We start from the raw sequence: 19806 nt of genomic DNA on the forward strand, positions 1-19806 counted from the left end.
AACCTCCAATATCTTACTATTTAGTCAGGAGCACTTACCTCTTTTCCCTTAGATTGTCAAATAAAAAAATTACAACAGTTATCAGGTGTGAATGTATCAAGATTAACCTTTTTTGGTCAGATTGGCAAAATATATATTTTTTTGGTGTGCCACAGAATTTTAGTAATTATTTTACATGTGTCCCATGAGATTAAAAAGGTTGAGCCCAACCGGTGTGCCTCAGTGGTTGAGCATCGACCTATGTACCAGAAGGTCACAGTTCGATTCCCGGTCAGGGCACATGCCTGGGTTTCAGGTTCGATCCCCAGTGTGGGGCATGCAGGAGGCAGTTGATTCTCTCTCATCATTGCTGTTTCTCTCTCCCTCTCCCTTCCTCTGAAATCAGTAAAAATATTTTTTAAAAAGGTTGAAAATCACTGCATTGTATGCTCAAATTTATGCACTGTTACATATTCTCCCCTTTTCCTGTACTTTTTGCTGTCTTTCACAATGTATACAGCTATTAACTCATGTTGTACATATTAAATATGTAGTTTGTCAACTATACCTCAATAAAGTTGAAAAAAATGCTATATTCACTTTCTAGTCAGATTGAATATTCCATTAACAAAAACATCTTTATTTTAGACCTCAAGAAAATACTTTCCCTTGATCCCATTTCTAGTGTTTCCCTACTACTGCCACCAGAATGTTGTTCTTCGCTTGTTTATTTAATGCATGAATAGAGATGTTCAATATATTTTGGCTCATCAATGTTTTGTTTGAAAGTTATTTCTTGTAGCTTTGGTCAAGACATTTAACAATCTGGGGCCCTGGCTTTGCCTGGGTCGTTGCTCTACACACGTGGAAATGTTTAAGCATCATCCTTAGCAACAGATCAGAACTGTAAGACCTGATCTAGGAAATTCTCCTTTATCAAATGACAAGGTCCAAAGTCTAACTAAAAAAATCCAGGTAACAAAATGAGAAACAATTCCCATTTGAAATGTAAATCTCCTCAAAGCTGGATGCTTTTATAAAGCTTGTGCCTATTGATTTTAACTTGAAGAAGCAAGAAATTGATCTCCCTGAAGGATTAGTTTTTTCTCAGGCAGGTCTGCTGTTCATTCAAATCTCAGGGACTTGAGTTGTTGGAGTTCTGCAACATCAAATTTTGTCTTATACCACAGACTATTTTCATTCACTTATATATGTAAACACTGCCTAATACCAATATACTAAACCTTTTAAGACTCTTATATTTCTGAGCACATCTCAGATGTTAATACCTAGAAGATGTCTTAAGGAAAAAGTCCTTGGTATAGTCAAACCAGTGTGCCTTTCTATTCTACTTCAATTCAAAATACTGCCAGGTCAAAGTCTTTTCAGTTCCGTCTACACAGAACATAGCATGGGGGGAGAGGTATGGGTAAATTATAAAGATACAATTACAGTCAACATTCAAAAAATGGGAGATTTCACTAACTGACAGGTGCTTAAGAAACTTCCATAGCAGATCTTTTTCCTATCCATTTGCATAATTTTAATATTTCTTCAATCATTATCCCCTTAACAGGACAGGATAACTCTTTAAAATCCGTCAGATCTATAGCCAAGAACCCTGTAAGTGAATAGACTAAGAAGAAATTGTTTAGCAGGAAACAAGTATTTCATTATTCCTGTAAGTTAAAGTAATTGATTTGAAAATCATGTCTTCCATTAACTTTGACCCAAGTTTAGACAGTTTTTCTCTCATCAGTCAACAATTATCCTGAATTTTTCTGCTGGGATGCTCAGATTTCAGATTTCAAGAGAAGCATATCTATCCCATTTCAGGGCCAATTTTAAATAAATCAAACTTGCACTGATTTAAGTTACATCTGCTTCTGGAGTCTAAAATTTTGATGCAATAAAAAAATAATGTGTAATTAGCACACAATCTCCACAAAGCAATTTTTTAATCTGTGGCATTAAGCAAACATTCAAATCCAATGTCAAAAGCCACAAATGAGAAGACTGGGAAATAAGAGGATTAACTTGACAAAGAGAGATGGACAAAAAAAACAAGCTAGCATTTTTTGAATACCCATATTCAATATTTTGTCTTATCTTTCCTTTAATATAAAGTAATTGAATTAAAATTTCATGGTTGCTCCATGAGAGCTGCTCCAAAACTCACCCAGTATTTTTGTTATTAACCCCGAACAGTAGCTTGAAAACAAAATCTCTGCTTGAATCTCTTGTATCTCATCTTTTAAATTAAGATATATGTAGTTCCACATAGCAGCCAGCTGCCAGAGAGAATATAAAATTAGGTGTCTACTGTAAGAGGGCAATTCCTTGAAGAGAACTAAAAGCCTGGGAATATTACCAGAGGGGCAGTAAATATGCATAAATATTCACAACGGTTAGACAACACTATAGGTAAATTAAGGTCCACCACTGATCCAAATCATTTTAGAGTTGGAAGAGAAGTTAGGAATGATGAGAAAAATGCGACTAAACAGGTTAAGTGACTTTCTTAAAGTTATACAAAGAGAGGAAAATCCTGGTCTCCTGACTTCCAATACACTGCCTTCCCTCTACAATATGGATATTACCTGTCAAGCAACTCTTCCATTTTGAGTCAAAATGTCATTTCAAGGGGCAAGAAATTACTTACATGACCCCAGGGGTATTGTTCAGTGAATGCCGACAATTATGTGAGTCTTTCTCAACCTTCCCTTCCCCAACACCCTCCTATCACTAACAGTACAGCACTACTCCAGTTACAGCAGTTTTTAAGATTTTCTTCCAAGTGTGCCCCTGGGTTGCTCTTCCCTCTCACCTTCCTCGTGTTTTTATTTTTATTTTTAAACCACTCGTTTTCCCCCCACACATGCAAAATAAGAGCTCTTTCAAATCATTTTAATAACGTGGCAGTCAAAACACGAAAAGCAGACTCAAACTTGTTTTCTTAAAGGGAGGGTGCTACCATGATTGCTTCCCACAAGCATGATCTAAGGTAATGATGACACCGATTCCAAAGAGCAAGGGTGGTAAGAAGACCTCAAGGCTCACAGACTGAAAAGCTCGGTTTCGGAAAAGTCTCAGAGGGGTCGCCGGTGGCAGGAGAGACATGAAATTTAAGGGACCTTCACAGGACAGGGCGCGGCTGCTGGGTCATCAGCACCTTGAAACGTTTCTTGATGGTGACTCGGTGTCGAGAGTATTTGTCGTCTGGGGAGAACCGAGCAGGATGGGCCGAGCAGGTCTGTTGTCCAATAGGATCAAACTTCTGCTCGAGGAAGAAAAGAGAGGACATAATCTCAGGATAGGAGTGATGAGAAAACGCAATCACCGGCATCGTAAGAGACATGGAGGTTGGGGTAGGGAAAGGGACCCGCGAAACAGTCAAAAGGAAGACAAGGACGCTCGAGTGGTCACAACAAGCAGTCCGACACCCCAGCTTCCACCACGACAGGCTTCTGGGCTGGCTAGTTCCCCTCACCCAGCTAGGCAACTCGGTGGCTAATCTCAACCCCTCCTCCCACCTACAATTCTCACCAAGCCCATGTACATCTGTTCCCTCTCCTCACCTTCAGGGTATAGACCCGGTCTCCCTGTTCATTGAGGTAATACTGGAGAAACATGATCTCGCTGAAGCAGGAGGTTCCAATTCCGTCTGCACTTCTCGGTCTACTGAGGGCCTCACGTGGTCGCCAACTTTCTTCCGGTATAACCGGAAATCTCTCTCAAGGCATGCCGGGAAATGTAGTCAATTGTGCGCCTTTCTCCATGGGGCAGAAGGCGGAGCACTAGTGCAGGGCTTGGCCCAGTTGCAACCAAGTTGCAACCTTGCAGCCATTGGCGCCCATTTTGCAACCTTGTAGGTGTTTTATAGACACGTGAAATGTGCCCAGTTGTGTGCCAGACATTTCTAGACGTTAACAGGGGGGTAGGGACAGATATGGGGTGAACATTATTGAATATAATCCTTTCTTTATCAAAAAATGTACACCCATTTCATGCGCAGTGGGTTTCTAGTGCCTGGGAAAACAAATGGCGCCAGGATTCAGAGCCCCTTTACCTTAGAGAAGAAAGAAAGATTTCTATCCTCCCCTCTTTTATAATGCGGTTCCCCCAGCCCTATCTTAAAGTATTGGCGGTAAGAGTGCATGATGGGTATTCAATGTACAGCAAGGAGAGCGTGCAGTTATCTTATGAAACTGGTGGAGTATGCTTTAGTGGTCGAACCAAGATTCAGACTCGGGCCTCTACCACGAATTCAGGGCTCTTTCTTATAGTGGTGAGTAACTAATAATAGCATAATAAGATCTACTTCCTAGGAGTATTTTGAATATTTTAAAGAACTAGAAATTCTCTTATAGGGCTCTGGTTTAAAGAAATGAAAATTGGAACTCAGATAACATAACAAAGATGGCCGTTGCAGTATTACTTATAATCGCAAGAGTATTGGAATATATATTACTTTTATAATATATAAAACCTGAAAGCTCTTTTTAAAAAAAGGAATATAGTCATGTGTGAAAGGGTGATACAACCACAGGGTAATGAATTTTTTATTGAAGTTGGTGTTTCCAAAGTACTTGGTCCTGGGACGTGAATTTCAAAGGTTGCTGTTCGAGTGCTTGATGATATTGAGAAGTGTTTGGAAAAGAAGCAGCAATCTATGTAACGTCCTGTTTCTGTTTTAGCTTTTTTTCTAAAATAGTCTTTCAGTGATGCTCAATTTAATTCAACACTGGACATATGCGTTCCTGAAAAACTTTACATTAAAATATCTGACTTGCGTTGTCATGAAAAAAAAAAAAAAAGAATATAAATGTAATGATACAGACACATTTACTTGTAGTGCATAAAATATCTCTGCAAGGATTCACAATAAACATAATACTGGTTTGCTTTAAGACAAAGTACTTGGGTTCCAGAAGAAAGGAGTGCGAGGTGGACTGCTGTTTGCGGTTTTGCATACTTTTACTTTAGAACCAATAGCGTGGTGAAGGCCTCGAGTGGGGCAGGGGCTGGATGCAGGAGAAAGAGGACTAAAAATAGGGGACTTCTATAATACTGTCAACAAAAATGAAAAAAAAAAACCCTACACATATTTGGATAGCCCATGGACACAGACAATAAATATTGTGGTGAGGTCTGAGGGGGGGGGGGGCGGGGAGGAGCGGGAACTGGGTTGGAGGTGGGCCAAGGCGGGAGGGGGAAAATGGAGGCATCTGCAATAGTGTCAACAAAAACATTAAAATAATAAAAACATTTTAAAAATTATTGAACAGCCCAGCCAGCGTGGCTCAGTGGTTGAGCGCCCACCTATGGAGCCTCCATTTTGAATCCGGTCTGCATCGCTGGCTTCATTCCCAGTAGGGGGAACCGGGGAGGGGGAAGGGCGCAGGAGGCAGCCAATCAAGGGTTCTCTCTCATCATTGATGTTTCTCTTTCTCTCTCTCTCTCTCTCTCTCTCTCTCTCTCTCTCTCTCTCTCATTTTCTCTCTGAAATCAATAAAAACATATTTTAAAAAAAATGATTTAACAAAATATTTAAACAAAAAAAATAACAGACAAAAGGACTTTTTGGTTTTGATATTTTAGGCTGAATGCCAGTGTGGGGATTTTCTGCCAAGGGTTAAGGTTGAGCCTTCCGTGGACTATAGAGCTGATGGTAGTGGATTGTTTGGGAACTGCAGGACAGCTTCCCAAGGAAATGATATGCACACGGCAGCCAAACACTCTGGATCTTTACAGACAATCCTAATTTCAGATATTCCATTCCCTATGGAATGTATTTTGAGTTGGTTCAGATAATATAGCCAGCCCTAACCGGTTTGGCTCAGTGGATAGAGCATTGGCCTGTGGACTGAAGGGTCCCAGGTTCGATTCTGGTCAAGGGCATGTGCCTTAGTTGCGGGCACATCCCCAGTGGGGGTGTGTACAGGAGGCAGCCGATGTTTCTCTCTCATCGATGTTTCTAACTCTCTATCCCTCTCCGTTCCTCCCTGTAAAAAAAATCAATAAAAAACATTTTAAAAAGAAGAAAATATAGCCAACACTGAATTAAATCAAGGGTCGGCCACAACCTGCTAGTAATAGGAAGTCAGTTACAGAACTGGGTGAGATTGAAGGGCACAAAACTAAATATACTGAACAATTGTGTAGGGAATACAGATGTAAAATATAATGTTGGGACTCTGAGAAAAAGTTACAATTTGCCCTAAAGAGGCACACAACAATTGTGTTGCCAAGCTCTGGTTCGGGAGTGCCTAGTTACTGCCAATTTACCAGAGCCCCTTGTGGAGTAGTATCTCCCTACCCCCACCCCACATGGCTCTCGCCCCTCCCCCGCTACAGAATGCCTTAAGTCCTAGATTCTAGTTCTGTTTTGATTTTATCTTTACCCTTCCCTCCTCGGATCCCTGTGTATCTACTGGAGCCAGGTTATTCTCTGGGGCCTGGACCTGACTTTCTCATTCTGGAGGCTTCTTCTAGACAGCCAGGGGTAGTGCCCAAACCTGAGAGGATGACTTCAGATGGAGGCAACTCTGCAGGTGTGTGTGTTGAGGGGTGGGGGGTGGGTCTCCTTGGAGATTCAGATTTGATACTTTACCTGGGGATGAGCGCTTGGATTGACCTAGAGGTATGTGAGAGCACTAGACTCCTCCAAAAGCATCGCACTTGGGGAAGCTAGGGAAGGAGACTGTGCCTTTAAGACTGGGGGCTGGGGAAGGAAGGGCCCTTTGGGAGGTAGATCAAAGCAGCTCAGAGAGTGCTGATGTATAGAGAAGGGGTGGCAGTTAGCAACTTGCTACCCTGGAAGAGGGACCCCTTCAGCACGTGTTGGTGTGGCAGGGACAGGGGGTATGTATGTATGTGTGACACTGAGATGGTTCAAGGGGAAGACCCAAGTTCCTGTGTCTTCCTTGGGTAATTGGAGCTTGATCCAGAATTTTGCCATGAGAGAATTGAGCTGGGGTCACTCTCAATGTGCTGGGGGTGGGGTGGGATGGAGGCCCCTCTAAAAAGCTGTTCAGTGGAGTTATCTGTTGCCAGGTCAGTAGAGAAATGCCCTCCTGAAAGCTAGACTGGAAGGTACTGTAACCTCTGCTCGGGGTCTCATGGCTCCTTCCAGCCCCAGAGATGCTTCTCTTTCAGTTCAGGGAGCAGTTTTCCTTGATTCCCCCCAGGGCCAGGACGAGAACCGGGGCTTCCCTGAGAAGCTCTAATTTTTCTACTTTTTGTGGAACTCAGGCCGTCAGACCCTTTTCATTGTGTCTACACCCCTGGCCCTCTGCAGTATGGTTGAGATGATGAGTTTGCTCATATTCCCTGTCTCCTTCATGGGCAGGAAGTAGAATCTGAATATTGTTAGTTTGCCAGTGAATCGTATCTAATAAAGAGGGAATATGCTAATTGATCCTCACACCATGGCAAAGATGGTGGTGCCCACAGCCAATAAGGAGGAGATATGCTAATTGACTGTCCCACCCAAAAAGATGGCAGTGCCCACAGCCACAAGATGACGGTGCCCAGTCTCCTCAGCCCCGCCCGGGTGGCAGGCGCACGGCAAGGCCAGGCTCGCCTCCAGGTGGGCCCGTCCACTCCACGCGCCTGCCTCCAGAGTCCTCCAGCCCCCTCAGCCCTCCAGTCGCCCAGGGCCGACCTGAGGCGCAGGCAAGCCTTGGATGGCAGCTGCCCAGCCGCCCAGGGCTGCCTGAGGCTCAGGTAACCAGGGCTGGCCGAGGCTTGTGCTGCCGACAGTGGCAGGAGCAGAGGTGTGATGGGGGCATCGCCATCCCCTGATCACCGGGTCGCCTCCCGCCCCTGAGGGCTCTCAGACTGAGAGAGGGGGCAGGCCGGGCTGAGGGACCACCCCCTCCAGTGCATGAATTTTCATGCACTGGGACTCTAGTATTCTTTATTAGAAGGGGAGGAGAGTAGCACGAAATTAGGCAGATGATCTATTATTATAAAAAGTCCTAGGAGACACATGTCCTGATTCATTAAGTAATGTTTTCATGTATTTATCCTTGGTCTCTTAGAGCCCACATAACTCTTTCTTAGCAGCTACTCTTTCAGACTTCATTGTCAGTCCCTTGTTCTTGGTGGATCCTAAATTCTGATAGCAGCTCCAAGCAGAACCACAGATAGTCTGCATTGCCAAATTTTAACATGTGCAGCAGCTACTCAATGCTCTGGAAAACTCCCTTCCTACACCACCCCACCCTCACCCGTTTCCTGGTCCTTATCTCTAGTCATTCCTTCTATTATATAACAAAATTTCCGAGAACCAAACATTTAATCTACACCCCCTTTCCTGGGAACAGTGTTTCTGTGAGTGGTGGCCAGAGCACAGAGCAGCTGTGAAAGCAGTGTTCAGGTGGTTTGAATGGCTTTGGACTATGTTGGAATAAGAGATGCTCCTGTATGCTGGGTGGGATGTGAGCTTGATCTAGAATTTTGGAGCATGAGCTCTTGGGGCCAAGGACCATTGCAACTTCTCCAGTGTAATAGTTTTCAGTGGGAAGTAAGGGACATCAAAACCACTTGGGGGACATTTGCAAACTACGCAAGTTTCCCCTCCATATACCCTTCCTCACCTGCTGAGAATCGGAGCTCTGGTTCTTCAAAGACTAAAGTAGGACTCTGATAACCTACTTTCTGGTCTGCTTTTCTCCTGTTCCATTCCCTGTTTTTCTTTGTCTCAACAGCATCTCCATTGCCTGGACCAGATATGACCATGAAACCTGGCACTGCCCTGTCTCCTTTCACTGCACTTCCCATCCCCCCATCTGCTCCTGGCCCCCCAAACCAGTCACCCTGGGAGCTGCCTCCACAGCCCCCCATGCCTTCAGCTTTCTCTCCAGGCAACCCTCTGGTGCTCTCTCCTTTCCCCAATCCATTGTTGGTGACAGGGGATGGGGTCCCCGGCCACAGTGGGGCTGAAGCTGGCAAGGTCATGGTCAAAGTCAAGACAGAAGGGGGGGCGGCTGAGCCCTCTCACGCTCAGAACTTTATCCTTACTCGGACTGCCCACAATTGGATTGCCTCAGGCGCTCCCTGTGGGGTCTCCGAAGGCCCTCCACCTCAATTTGTGATAGCCTCTAACATGAAGACCCTTCTGCCCACTGAAGCTGTTGGGGTGAGCCAGGAGGGCCTCCCAGGCCTTCCTGCTCAGGTTGCAGCACCAGCCGCCCAACTGGCTCCCATTGTGCCCCCCGAAAAGGCTTGGCCAGGGCCACCTGGGACATCTGGAGAAGGGGGTCTGGCAGTGGCCCAATCCAAGCCATCACTGGCTGACCCCTCCTATACCTCCAAGGGTGTTTATGAGAACTTCCGACGCTGGCAGCGCTACAAAGCCTTGGCCCGGAAGCACTTATCCCAAAGTCCTGATGCAGAAGCTCTTTCTTGCTTTCTTATGTAAGTGGGGAGACCTGGGATTAATTTATCTAGAGCTTTTAACCAAGGAGGGCTCTGGGATGGACAAAAGAGGTTAGGCCACGTAGGAATACTTGAGGCAGGTCATGAGGGTGATGGAGATGCTAGAGACGACAAAAAGCATGATGATTGTGATAACAGTACTATAGCAAGCCTTCAGGTGTCTTCTCTCCAGTCTCAACTCTGAGTTCAGGCAAGCGTTTTTATGGTAATCCTCATTTAGGGGTGAGAAGACTGAAGCTCAGAGAGGTTTCCTGCCATAAAGTGTGGAGAGGTGACTGGAACGTAGGTCTCTGACACCAAGTGCCAGGATCCTCTGGTTCTATTTTAATGCCTTTAGACATTGAGTTGAGCCATCCAGACCTGCGAGGATGAGGAGTGCTGGGCCCGGACCCATTCCTGTGGGAGGGGAGGACAGTGCGGGGCCAGGCAAAGAAGCTTCTGAGTGTCCCCCAACACCACCCCTATTTTATTCAAGGGAATTCAAGTTGAAATGGGAAGGTGGTAAAGCTTGCTTAGTGGTTGAGGGTCCAAGTTCCACTGCTCCCTAGATTTGCAATCCTGGGCTCAACACTTCACATTTTTGCTCTCATTTTTCTCATTTAGAAAGAGAGTACTTATACCTACGACCTCGGGGGGTTGCTGAGAAGTGAAATGAGTTAGTGTATGTGAAGTGCTTAGCAGAGTGCCAGGCACAGAGAATGCTTCACTAAATGGTAGCTGCTGCTGTTGTTATAAAAAGGCAATCTAGAAGAGAAAAAGAACTCACAAAAGGTCAAAATCTTTTGCTTAAGAGTATGAGCAGCCCTGACGGGTTTGGCTCAGTGGATAGAGTGTGGCCTGTGGATTGAAGGGTCCCAGGTTCGATTCCGGTCAAGGGCATGTACCTTGGTTGCGGGCACATCCCCAGTCAGGGGTGTGCAGGAGGCAGCTGATCAATGTTTCTCTCTCATAGATGTTTCTAGCTCTCTATCCCTCTCCCTTCCTCTCTGTAAAAAATCAAATATATATATATATATATATATATATATATATACATATATATATATGTATATGTATATATATATATAAAACAGTATGAACAGATGCTTAGCCAAAGACCCCAGAGTCATAGGCTGACTCTTGGGTTTATAAAACAGCATCATTGGCCATAGGGGGAATTTTCTCTTTTTCCTACGTAGACCTGCCACCTCTCTCCACTGCATGGTACCCTCAATATTTTGTGTAAATCACTAGGTAACACATGCTGCATTTTATTGGATTTAAAAAACATAAATGTTGTTCCTCCAGTGGCTGGCTTTTAAAGGAATCTCCCTTTCTACTTTGACTCTGGAGTGACTAAATCAAGAGGCTCTCCCCAATAATTAAGTATAGATCATCTTAACTACTCCCTGCTTTCTTCACACAATTCTGAGTCTCTCTTGGAGCCTGGCAAGCCGAATTTCGAACTCTTGAGCGAGTACTGCTTTTGGTCCTGGCCTAGTCCTGCTGCCCATACTCCAGGCCTCTAGGCAGCGTCACCCCCAAAGTGTAGCCTAGACCCTCTGCAACAGTCACCTGGGAAGCTGATGAAATGCCCTCAGTTCTGGACTCGTGGGGTCCTGGAAACCATATTTATAACAAGCTTCACCAGGGTGTCCTAGGCACAATAATGCTTGAGGACGTGTTTCAGGGAGGCAAAAATGAATCACAAACAGCTTCAAGAGTATTGATATTTGACACTCTGTGAGGGGTATCCCGGAGGCAAAAACACACTTACTAGTAAAAACCAACAAATGAAAACACCACATCACCTTCAATTAGAGATTCATTTGAGTTAGTGAGTGCCTTTTTTTAAAAAAAAATATTTTTATTGATTTTGTACAGAGAGGAAGGGAGAAGGATAGAGAGTTAGAAACATTGATCAGCTGCCTCTTGCACACCCCCTACTGGGGATGTGCCCGCAACCAAGGTACATGCCCTTGACTGGAATCGAACCTGGGACCCTTCAGTCTGCAGGCCGACGCTCTATCCACTGAGCCAAACCAGTCAGGGCAGTGAGTGCTTTTTTTAAAATGCAAGAGCCTTTTGGGCAGGGTTAAGCCTACTTTACAATGAAACCCATTAATTTAGTAACATGAGTACTTTCTTTTGAAAGTTTAGTTAAGGAAAACACTGTGAGAATTAAGGGTGGTTGATTTCAAAAGATGTGGAGAAGAATCATGTTAGATTTTGTGTGAGATTTGTAAATTTCAATGGGAAGAAAGGCCAGGATGGCCAATGAATGGATGGGAGTGGGGAGGTTTGGAAGCCCAGTCAAGTGGGACATGTGGGGAGGCAGGGGCACATTAGATCTGATGAGGGGCTGGGTGTGTGTATTAAGATGGTGTCAGGACAGATGGATGGGGTGGGAACACTTGTAACTGTGACTGACCCATTGGGGTTTCAGTCCAGTGCTTCGTTCCCTGGCCCGGCTGAAGCCCACTATGACCCTGGAAGAGGGACTGCCAAGGGCCGTGCAGGAGTGGGATCGCACCAGCAACTTTGACCGGATGATCTTTTATGAGATGGCAGAAAAGTGAGTCTGAGGAACCCTCCTTTTCCTAATGGGGGGCTGTGCGGCTGGAAGGGTAGGGTCAGGTAAGAGAGGCTGGAGCCTGGGTGTGTGGGTGATTATTAAAAGGGATGCTAGGAGAGGGAAGGTAGGGGAGGATGGAGGTAAGGGGGAGAGATCAACCAAAGGACTTGTATGCAGGCATATAAGCCTAACAAATGGACCCAGACAACAGGGGGGTGAAGGCATGAGTGGGGAGGGGTGGGGGCAAGAGGGGGATAAGAACACATATGTAATACCTTAATCAATAAAGAAAAACAAAACAAAAAAAAAATGGGATGCTAGGAAGAGCAGTGTGGACTAAGATGGGATCTCCTGGATCCTTGTTGCTTCTTTCCACCATCTTGACTCTTGAGTTTTCTATCCTATCCCCTCTTGGAGGCTCTCCCTTTTCCAGACCTTAAGTTGTATAAGGGCCTTGACAATGAAGCTCTTAGGATGGGATTGGAGCTCAGTCAGTGTAAAAATTCCATGCTGAAGGGATCTAGCAATGAGCAGGTAAGCACTACTAGACAGATTCCTCACTATCTCACTGGCCAGGTAGCAAAGTGTCTATTGATGCCGACCTTAGGACCAGCCCTCCTCTGGAAATAGTGGCACAGAAATTGGTTACCCCTGTCATCACAGGGAGGGGTTGGTTCTCGAAGAGGCTGGTCAGGGGCAGCCAGGGTCCTGGATGCCAAGAGTGGTCTCCTGCCTTATACTACCCTCCCCCATTTATCCATGGTTTAATCATTGGTTAAATAATTCTGAGGAAAATGATCCCTTTCCTCCACACTTAGTTCCCACTTTCTCCCTCAAATCTTCTGGACCCATACCTCCTATATTTACTCTTCCCAGTCCCAGCCTTAGGACTCCTGGATCTCAGCACTGTCTCCTAGTGGGAACTGCCTTGAATGGCAGTCCCAGGCACTGTAGGGTTTCAGCTATTTTTTTATAGTTGTAGGCAGGGTCAGATGAGGCCTTGAGGAGGAGCCTGCTTGTGGGATCCCACCAGGCTATGGCATAGGCCTGATTGAATTCAACAAGTCTGTATTCATTGCTGCTTCATACCCTTGGTGATGCTGTGTGAGATAAGGCATGAAAAAGAAGTGAAAGCCATGGCTCTGTCCTGGAGAATCTTACAAGCTCTACATTGTTCATTTTCTTTTTTTTTTTGTTTTGTTTTGTTTTGCAAAGTCCTTTATTATTCTTATTTTTTCTTTTTTTTAATATTAAATCTTTATTGTTCAGATTATTACAGTTGTTCCTCTTTTTTCCCCCCATAGCTCCCCTCCACCCAGTTCCCACCCCACCCTCTGCCCTTACCACCCCCACCCCCCGTCATCCATAGGTGTATGATTTTTGTTCAGTCTCTTCCTGCACCCCCACACCCCTTTCCCCCCCGAGAATAGTCAGTTCACTCCCTAGAATCTATGTCCCTGATTCTATTATATTCACCAGTTTATTCTGTTCATCAGATTATTTATTCACTTGATTTTTATTTTTATTTTTTTTAATTAAATCTTTATTGTTCAGATTATTATAGTTGTTCCTCTTTTGTTCCCCCCATAGCTCGCCTCCACCCAGTTCCCACCCCACCCTCTGCCCTTACCCCTCGAACTGTCCTCATCCATAGGTGTACGATTTTTGTCCAGTCTCTTCCTGCACCCCCACACCCCTTTCCCCCCAAGAATTGTCAGTGCACTCCCTTTCCATGCCCCTGGTTCTATTATATTCACCAGTTTACTCTGTTCATCAGATTTTTTATTCACTTGATTTTTAGATTCACTTGTTGATAGATTTGTATTTGTTCATAATTTGTATCTTTACCTTTTTCTTCTTCTTCCTCTTCTTAAAGAATACCTTTCAGCATTTCATATAATACTGGTTTGGTGGTGATGAACTCCTTTAGCTTTTCCTTATCTGTGAAGCTCTTTATCTGACCTTCAATTCTGAATGATAGCTTTGCTGGATAAGGTAATCTAGGTTGTAGGTTCTTGCTATTCATCACTTTGAATATTTCTTGCCACTCCCTTCTGGCCTGCATAGTTTCTGTTGAGAAGTCAGCTGACAGTCGTATGGGTACTCCCTTGTAGGTAACTGAGTTTCTTTCTCTTGCTGCTTTTAAGATTCTCTCTTTATCTTTTGCTCTTGGCATTTTAATGATGATGTGTCTTGGTGTGGTCCCTTTGGATTCCTTTTGTTTGGGGTTCTCTGCGCTTCCTGGACTTGTAAGTCTATTTCTTTGACCAGGTAGGGGAAGTTTTCTGTCATTATTTCTTCAAATAGGTTTTCAATATCTAGCTCTCTCTCTTCTTCTGGCACCCCCATAATTCGGATGTTGGTGCACTTGAAGTTGTCCCAGAGGCTCCTTACACTATCATCATATTTTTGGATTCTTTTTTCTTTTTGTTTTTCCGGTTGGGTGTTTTTTGCTTCTTCGTATTTCAAATCTTTGACTTGATTCTTGCGGTCCTCTAGTCTGCTGTTGGAACTCTGTATAATATTGTTTATTTCAGTCAGTGTATGCTTAATTTCTATTTGGTCCTTTTTCATATTCTTGAGGGTCTCACTAGATTTCTTGAGGGTCTCACTAAATTTATCTGTGGTTTCTAGAAAATTCTTGAAAAACCTTATAACTGTGGTTTTGAACTCTATATCCAGTCGTTTGCTTTCCTCTATTTCTGTCATTTGTGTCCTGTTTCTTTGTCTTTGCATTTTTTATGCTTCCCTGTGTTGATAGAGTGGCTTTGTGTGCTAGGTGTCCTATAGGGCCCAGTGGCTCAGCCTCCCCAATTATCTGGGGGTGGACACTCTTGGTGCACCCCTTTGTGGTCTTTGTGCACAGTCTTGTTGTAGTTAAGCCTTGATTGTTGTAGGTATCACTGGGAGGAATTGACCTCCAGGCCAGTTGGCTGTGAGAATCAGCTGTGTCTGCAATGGGAGAACTTCTGTGCTGAAGACACCCTTCTGGGGCAAGACTTGCTTCAGTGGGGCTTTGGTGCTCACTGAGTCTTGCCCCTGAGTGTGTCCCTTATGGATCTGAGGAGTTGTAATCTGGATGGTCCCACTCTGACCACTGGGTACACTGGCTCCTGGATCTCTAAGGAGGTGATAAATTAGTCTCTGCCTGAGTCTACCCATTAGGAGCGATGGAGAGATCTGCAGATTCCTCTTCTTTGTTTGGAGTTTGGAGGTGTCCAGATGAGGCCCAGCTGTGAAGCAATGCAAGCTTGGGCCTTGGGCCTTCTTTTGGAAGTTCTGGGTCTCTCTGACCCAGCTGCAGTTTGTTAGGTAATTTTCAGATTGCAAAGGGCCAGGCCTTTCATATGCAAAAGCCTCTGTGCACAGCTTGGGTGGGGCGGGGTCTCAGGGGATCAAAAGGGTGGAGCAAACAGCCATGGCTGCTCCCCAGTCCTACCCTAAGAGGCCCCGCATCTCAGTGTCCCGGTAATCGCCGCAAGCTCCTCTGAGAGAGAGCCGCCCTCGAGTTCCCACCGATGCCAGACAGTTCAGTTTCTCCCCGTATGAGTCTGGGTCCCCAGAGACTCGCCTGGAACTAGAGTTCAGAGCAGTCTGGAGCTTGAGACTCCCTCCTGATTCAAAAAGACAGCCGCGTCCTCAGTTGCCAGCACTAGCCGCGTGCACCTCTGTACCTCTGCATTTTACTTCCGCACCTCCTCTGAGTCTCAGTGTGCTTTTCTCTTTCCTTCTAGTTGTAGAATTTCCACTCAGCCAGCCTTCCTGTGGTTCTGGATGATGTTCATTTTGCCTTTTAGTTGTATTTTTGAAGTTGTTGTGCGAGGTAGCAATTTCCGGTGTTTACCTATGTCGCCATCTTGGTTTCTCTCCATTGTTCATTTTCTTAACAAGCTTCCTAGGTGATGACTGTAGGTGAAGGGACTGTGTGGTGATCTTGTGAGGTTTCCTCAGATGTGTTACGTGGTCATCTGTGAGCAGCTGCCTCCTGGCGTCTGGGTTCCTGATGGATGTGGCCTTAACACTGCCTGGCCCTTCTTCCCCCTCTGCAGGTTCATGGAGTTTGAGGCTGAGGAGGAGATGCAGAATAATAGCACACCACTGGTGAATGGGTCCCAGGGTTTGCCTCCTGCAGCCCCTCTGAACGTTGATCCTCCAGCGCTCCAGGCCCCTGAGGTTTGCCAGCAACCAGGTAAGGCTACCAGTTCTAACAGAAGCCTTACACCAGAGGCTCAAAGGAAGGCATACGGAAAGCAAGCATGGGTTGGGGAAGGCATTGCCCTTGCTTCTGCCTCTTTTCCTCCAGAGGGTGGCATTAGATGTTCCAAACAGGGCAAATATAGGAGGCTGGGTTCTCCGGTTCCCTTGGTCCCAATCTAGGTATGGATCTTGGCCAAGTAAACCAACTACTCTCTCATCGAGGCTGTAAGTGCAGCCCATAATACCTCATCTGCCTAAGAAATGGGGCCTGGAGTAGGGGATTTCTTGGAATTTCGGGGGTTGCAAGATTCTTCATACAGTGGCTCTCTCTCAGGCCCTGCAGCCCCTCAATCTTTTCCCATGGGTGGTACTTTCCGGGGTGGTCCTATCCAGCCTGGAGCCATTTGTGTTCTCCCATGGGGTTGGGAGGCAGAAACTGTAGTCTTGGTGCCACTTCCCATTCCCCCTTTGCATCTCTTCCCTTAGTGTATATCCCCAAGAAGGCAGCCTCCAAGTCACGGACCCCCCGCCGGCGGCAGCGCAAAACCCAGAGGCCTCCAGTTCCCGAGGCACCCAAGGAAATCCCACCAGAAGCTGTGAAAGAGTACGCTGACATCATGGAAGGGCTGGTGGGGAGCCACTTGGCCACTGGGGAGTCGGATGGAAGACCGAAAGAGGAGGAGCAGCCACAGGAGGACGAAGGGCTGTATCCAGATCCAGATCTCCTGAGCTACATCGAGGAGCTGTGTTCGCAGGAGGACTTTGTCTCCAAGGTGGGGGCCGGGCCTGGAGGTCTGGTTTCTAGTAGATCCTGGGGTGGGAACTCCAGGGAACCAGAGATCTAGGGTTCTGCCCTCGGCTCTGTTCTGTACTGAGCAATGCATGTGCATGTATGCACGCATGTGAATGTGTACAGCTGGTGGTGGTCATGGCTTATAACAGCCTCGGCTGGGGAGGGCGCTTATGGCTTCTCGAGAGCCTCTTGGCTCACAAGTTACCTCCTGTCAGACTCATATCACTTTTCCTTCTGTTGCCCAGGTGGAGGCCATCATTCACCCCCAATTTCTGGCAAATATACTGTCCCCAGAAGAACATTGGGACCCCTTGGCTTTAATGGAGGAGCTGGAGCAAGAAGAAGGACTCAGTCTTGCCCAGGTAATCCTGAGGGGCTGGGGGTATCAGAACAGGAAGCTCGCATGTTGTTAACTAATCCTACACTGTCGTGGATGGTATGACTTCTGGAGATGAACAGCTTCAGGACTGGGCTACGGGTACTGAACAGTCGGTAAGGGACTGTGGACATGCAGGAAAAGGGAAGCGTAAGGGCTCAAAGTGTGGGAATAAGGCCCAAGAAGGCAGAAAAGAGCTATGGTATCTGTCTTTAATACTGTCACTTAAGCCACTTGCTTGCATTCTCTGCCCTGCCCATCCACTGAGCCACCCCTCCCCACAACCATGTGTAACATAGCATGCTATGTGTCCATTCTCCTTCCAGCTGGTTCAGAGGCGACTCCTGGCCCTTGAGGTGGAAGAGGATGCAGAGGCAGCTCCAAGTTGCACTGGAGCTCAATTGGACTCAAGTGCTTCTGTTTCTGATGAGGATGAAGATGGGGGTGGACGGTTTCGGCCTTCACCTGGGCATAGGGTGGCTGGGGGCACTGTTTGCCTTGGGAAATCTGCTTCTCCTGGAGAGCGAGCAAGGGAAATGCATAGTGGGCAGGAACTGGCCCTAGATGGCCCAAGGGGCATGCGCAGGGATGGGAACACCCTGACATCTCCCAGCAGCTGGGACTTGCCCATAGAACTTGCAGCTCCACAGGGAACTCAAGGGTTCTTAGGTACAGAGGGAAGAGGACCTGGAAAGGTTGCAAACCAAATATCCCCACACCCAGGTGACCACGTGGGAGGTGTTGGGTCCCCTGGGCACTTCCTGGTGGCTGACGGGCCTTCTGAGGAGGCTCTGTCCCTTTGCTGGCAGGAAGATCTCCAGCTCGAGCTATTTCCCAGTTTGGAAGCGGTGCTCGCAGAGCCAGAGCTGGCTCCTCTGCAAGAACCCGGGCTACAGACAGGGGGTGTTGGAGTGCTGCATCCAGGGCAGGAGCTGCTAGCAGAGCCCCAGGAAGGCTGCTCAGGAGTTATGTGGGGAGGTGACCGAAGTCCTCTTGTGCTTCAGAGCTTTGACCAGAGCTTTTCCCCTAGAGCAGCTGAGGACAAGGACGAGGATGGGGTCTCGTTCAGTCCAGGGCTCTGGTTCAGCAGTGAGATGGATGAAGTAGGCTTAGAGTTGCCCTTACAAATCGAGGTCACAGAGAACTTCCTGGATGATGGGGAATATGTACCTGAGCATCAGGGAGGCTTCCAGGCACTGGGTCCAAGAGAAACCACAGCACCTGGGGCTCTGGGGAGCAGTCCAATTCTCTGTGGAGGCACAGATGCCACAGCTGCCCTAGGAAAGAGGAACTATAGCCTAGCCTTGAGGCCTCAAGAAAATAGAGAACAGAGTCCTGAGACTATACCGGATCTCAGTGATCTGTGGGCTCAAGATTGCCTTCCATTCCTGGAAGGCAGTATCGATGCCTCCGCACTGGTTTCCAAAGAAATCCTCCTGCCTGCTTGTCAAGGCAATGTCATGATCCTGGGGACCCAGGATGCCTCCACCTTCCCTGAGGCCAGCCAAGAGGCAGGGAACAGAGGCAGTTCCATTTCTCTGTTGGAAACCACATTTGACAGCAATATACTAGATGTTGGAGATGGCTGCGGCCTCCCGTTAGGGGTCAGTGAGGATACTGGCCTGCTACATTTTAGTTATCACCCCCCAGGAGAGGGCAGGGAGGACACTGATTGGTTGAATTCAAAAGACCTTGCTCCCTTCCTAGGGAATCAAGAGTCTTATGCCCATGGGACTCCCAAGGCAACATCTTCCTGGGGCCTTTCGAGAACTTCCCCTCAATGGGGAGCCAGGGGTGCCTCAGTTCTGAAAGAAGCCTCTCCTGTTAGAGGAGCATGCAGTCCAGCAGGTGGGGCCAAAGGAAAGGAGGAGGAGGAGGAGGTGGAGGAAGAGCAGGAGGAGGAGGAGGATGAGGAGGAAGATGAGGAACTCTCTGGCTTTGCCTACCTCTTGGCCTCTAAACTAAGCCTGTCACCAAAGCATCCTCCTCTTGGTCCTCACCCTGCTCCAGGCCTGCCCTCCACGGGAGGTCAGGGGCTCCAGAGAGCATCCTGCTCCCTCTCTGCGGAGGCAAGCCACCCTGGCCAGCCTCCATATCCTGTTGCTAAGTCTAGGAAGCGAGCTCTAGTTGCAGGTCCAGTACCTACTGGAAAGAGGCCCTACCTGGGACCAGAACTTGCGGTCTCTGGGGAGAAACCCCTGGCTCTACCCTCGCAGCCTTGTAAAAGAAGGCGTGACGGTCTGGGCTCAGGCAGGAGGAAGAAACGCCGCCGTTGCCAGTAGGGAGCAGCAGCACCTTCCTATCCCTCCTGCCAGTCCCTGAAGCCAGGGCCCCTTGAATAGGTTTCACCCCAGTTGCACACAAACCAGAGACTTGTTCTCAGTTCTTTGTTTTAGTAGTTCTGCGAAAGTGGTTAGTGTGAGGAGGGAGGTCACAGCAGCTTAGGTTTGAGGAGGTGCCGTG

The 19806-nt window shown here is 46.9% G+C and overlaps 2 protein-coding genes across 2 annotated transcripts; one reads left to right on the forward strand and one right to left on the reverse strand.

Annotated features, from left to right (window-relative positions):
• Nucleotides 1–600: 600 nt before the first annotated feature.
• On the reverse strand, nucleotides 601–3689 carry NOP10 (NOP10 ribonucleoprotein). The gene is made up of 2 exons (XM_081103269.1): nucleotides 3558–3689; nucleotides 601–3256 (listed from the first exon to the last, which is right to left on the reverse strand). The coding sequence occupies exons 1-2, from the start codon at nucleotides 3609–3611 to the stop codon at nucleotides 3116–3118; spliced, it is 195 nt and encodes a 64-aa protein (XP_080959395.1). The 5' UTR covers nucleotides 3612–3689; the 3' UTR covers nucleotides 601–3115.
• Nucleotides 3690–4090: 401 nt separating this feature from the next.
• Nucleotides 4091–19625, forward strand: NUTM1 (NUT midline carcinoma family member 1; the record flags this gene model as incomplete). The annotated part of the gene is given in 9 exon segments (XM_081093536.1): nucleotides 4091–4126; nucleotides 6361–6420; nucleotides 6422–6533; nucleotides 8694–9402; nucleotides 11849–11977; nucleotides 16027–16166; nucleotides 16661–16947; nucleotides 17213–17329; nucleotides 17670–19625. Coding segments are annotated over 9 exon segments (3546 nt in total).
• Between the last annotated feature and the right edge of the window lie 181 nt (nucleotides 19626–19806).

This window comes from Myotis nattereri, assembly GCF_964212035.1.
Source record: "Myotis nattereri genome assembly, chromosome: 1".
Taxonomy (NCBI): domain Eukaryota; kingdom Metazoa; phylum Chordata; class Mammalia; order Chiroptera; family Vespertilionidae; genus Myotis; species Myotis nattereri.

Bases quoted from the DNA above. Each gene is read 5' to 3' on its own strand.
- NOP10 (XM_081103269.1), bottom strand. From the start codon at position 3,611: ATGTTTCTCCAGTATTACCTCAATGAACAGGGAGACCGGGTCTATACC. The intron at 3,257-3,557 runs GTGAGGAGAGGG...TTCCTCGAGCAG, and splicing joins ACCGGGTCTATACCCTGAAG to AAGTTTGATCCTATTGGACA.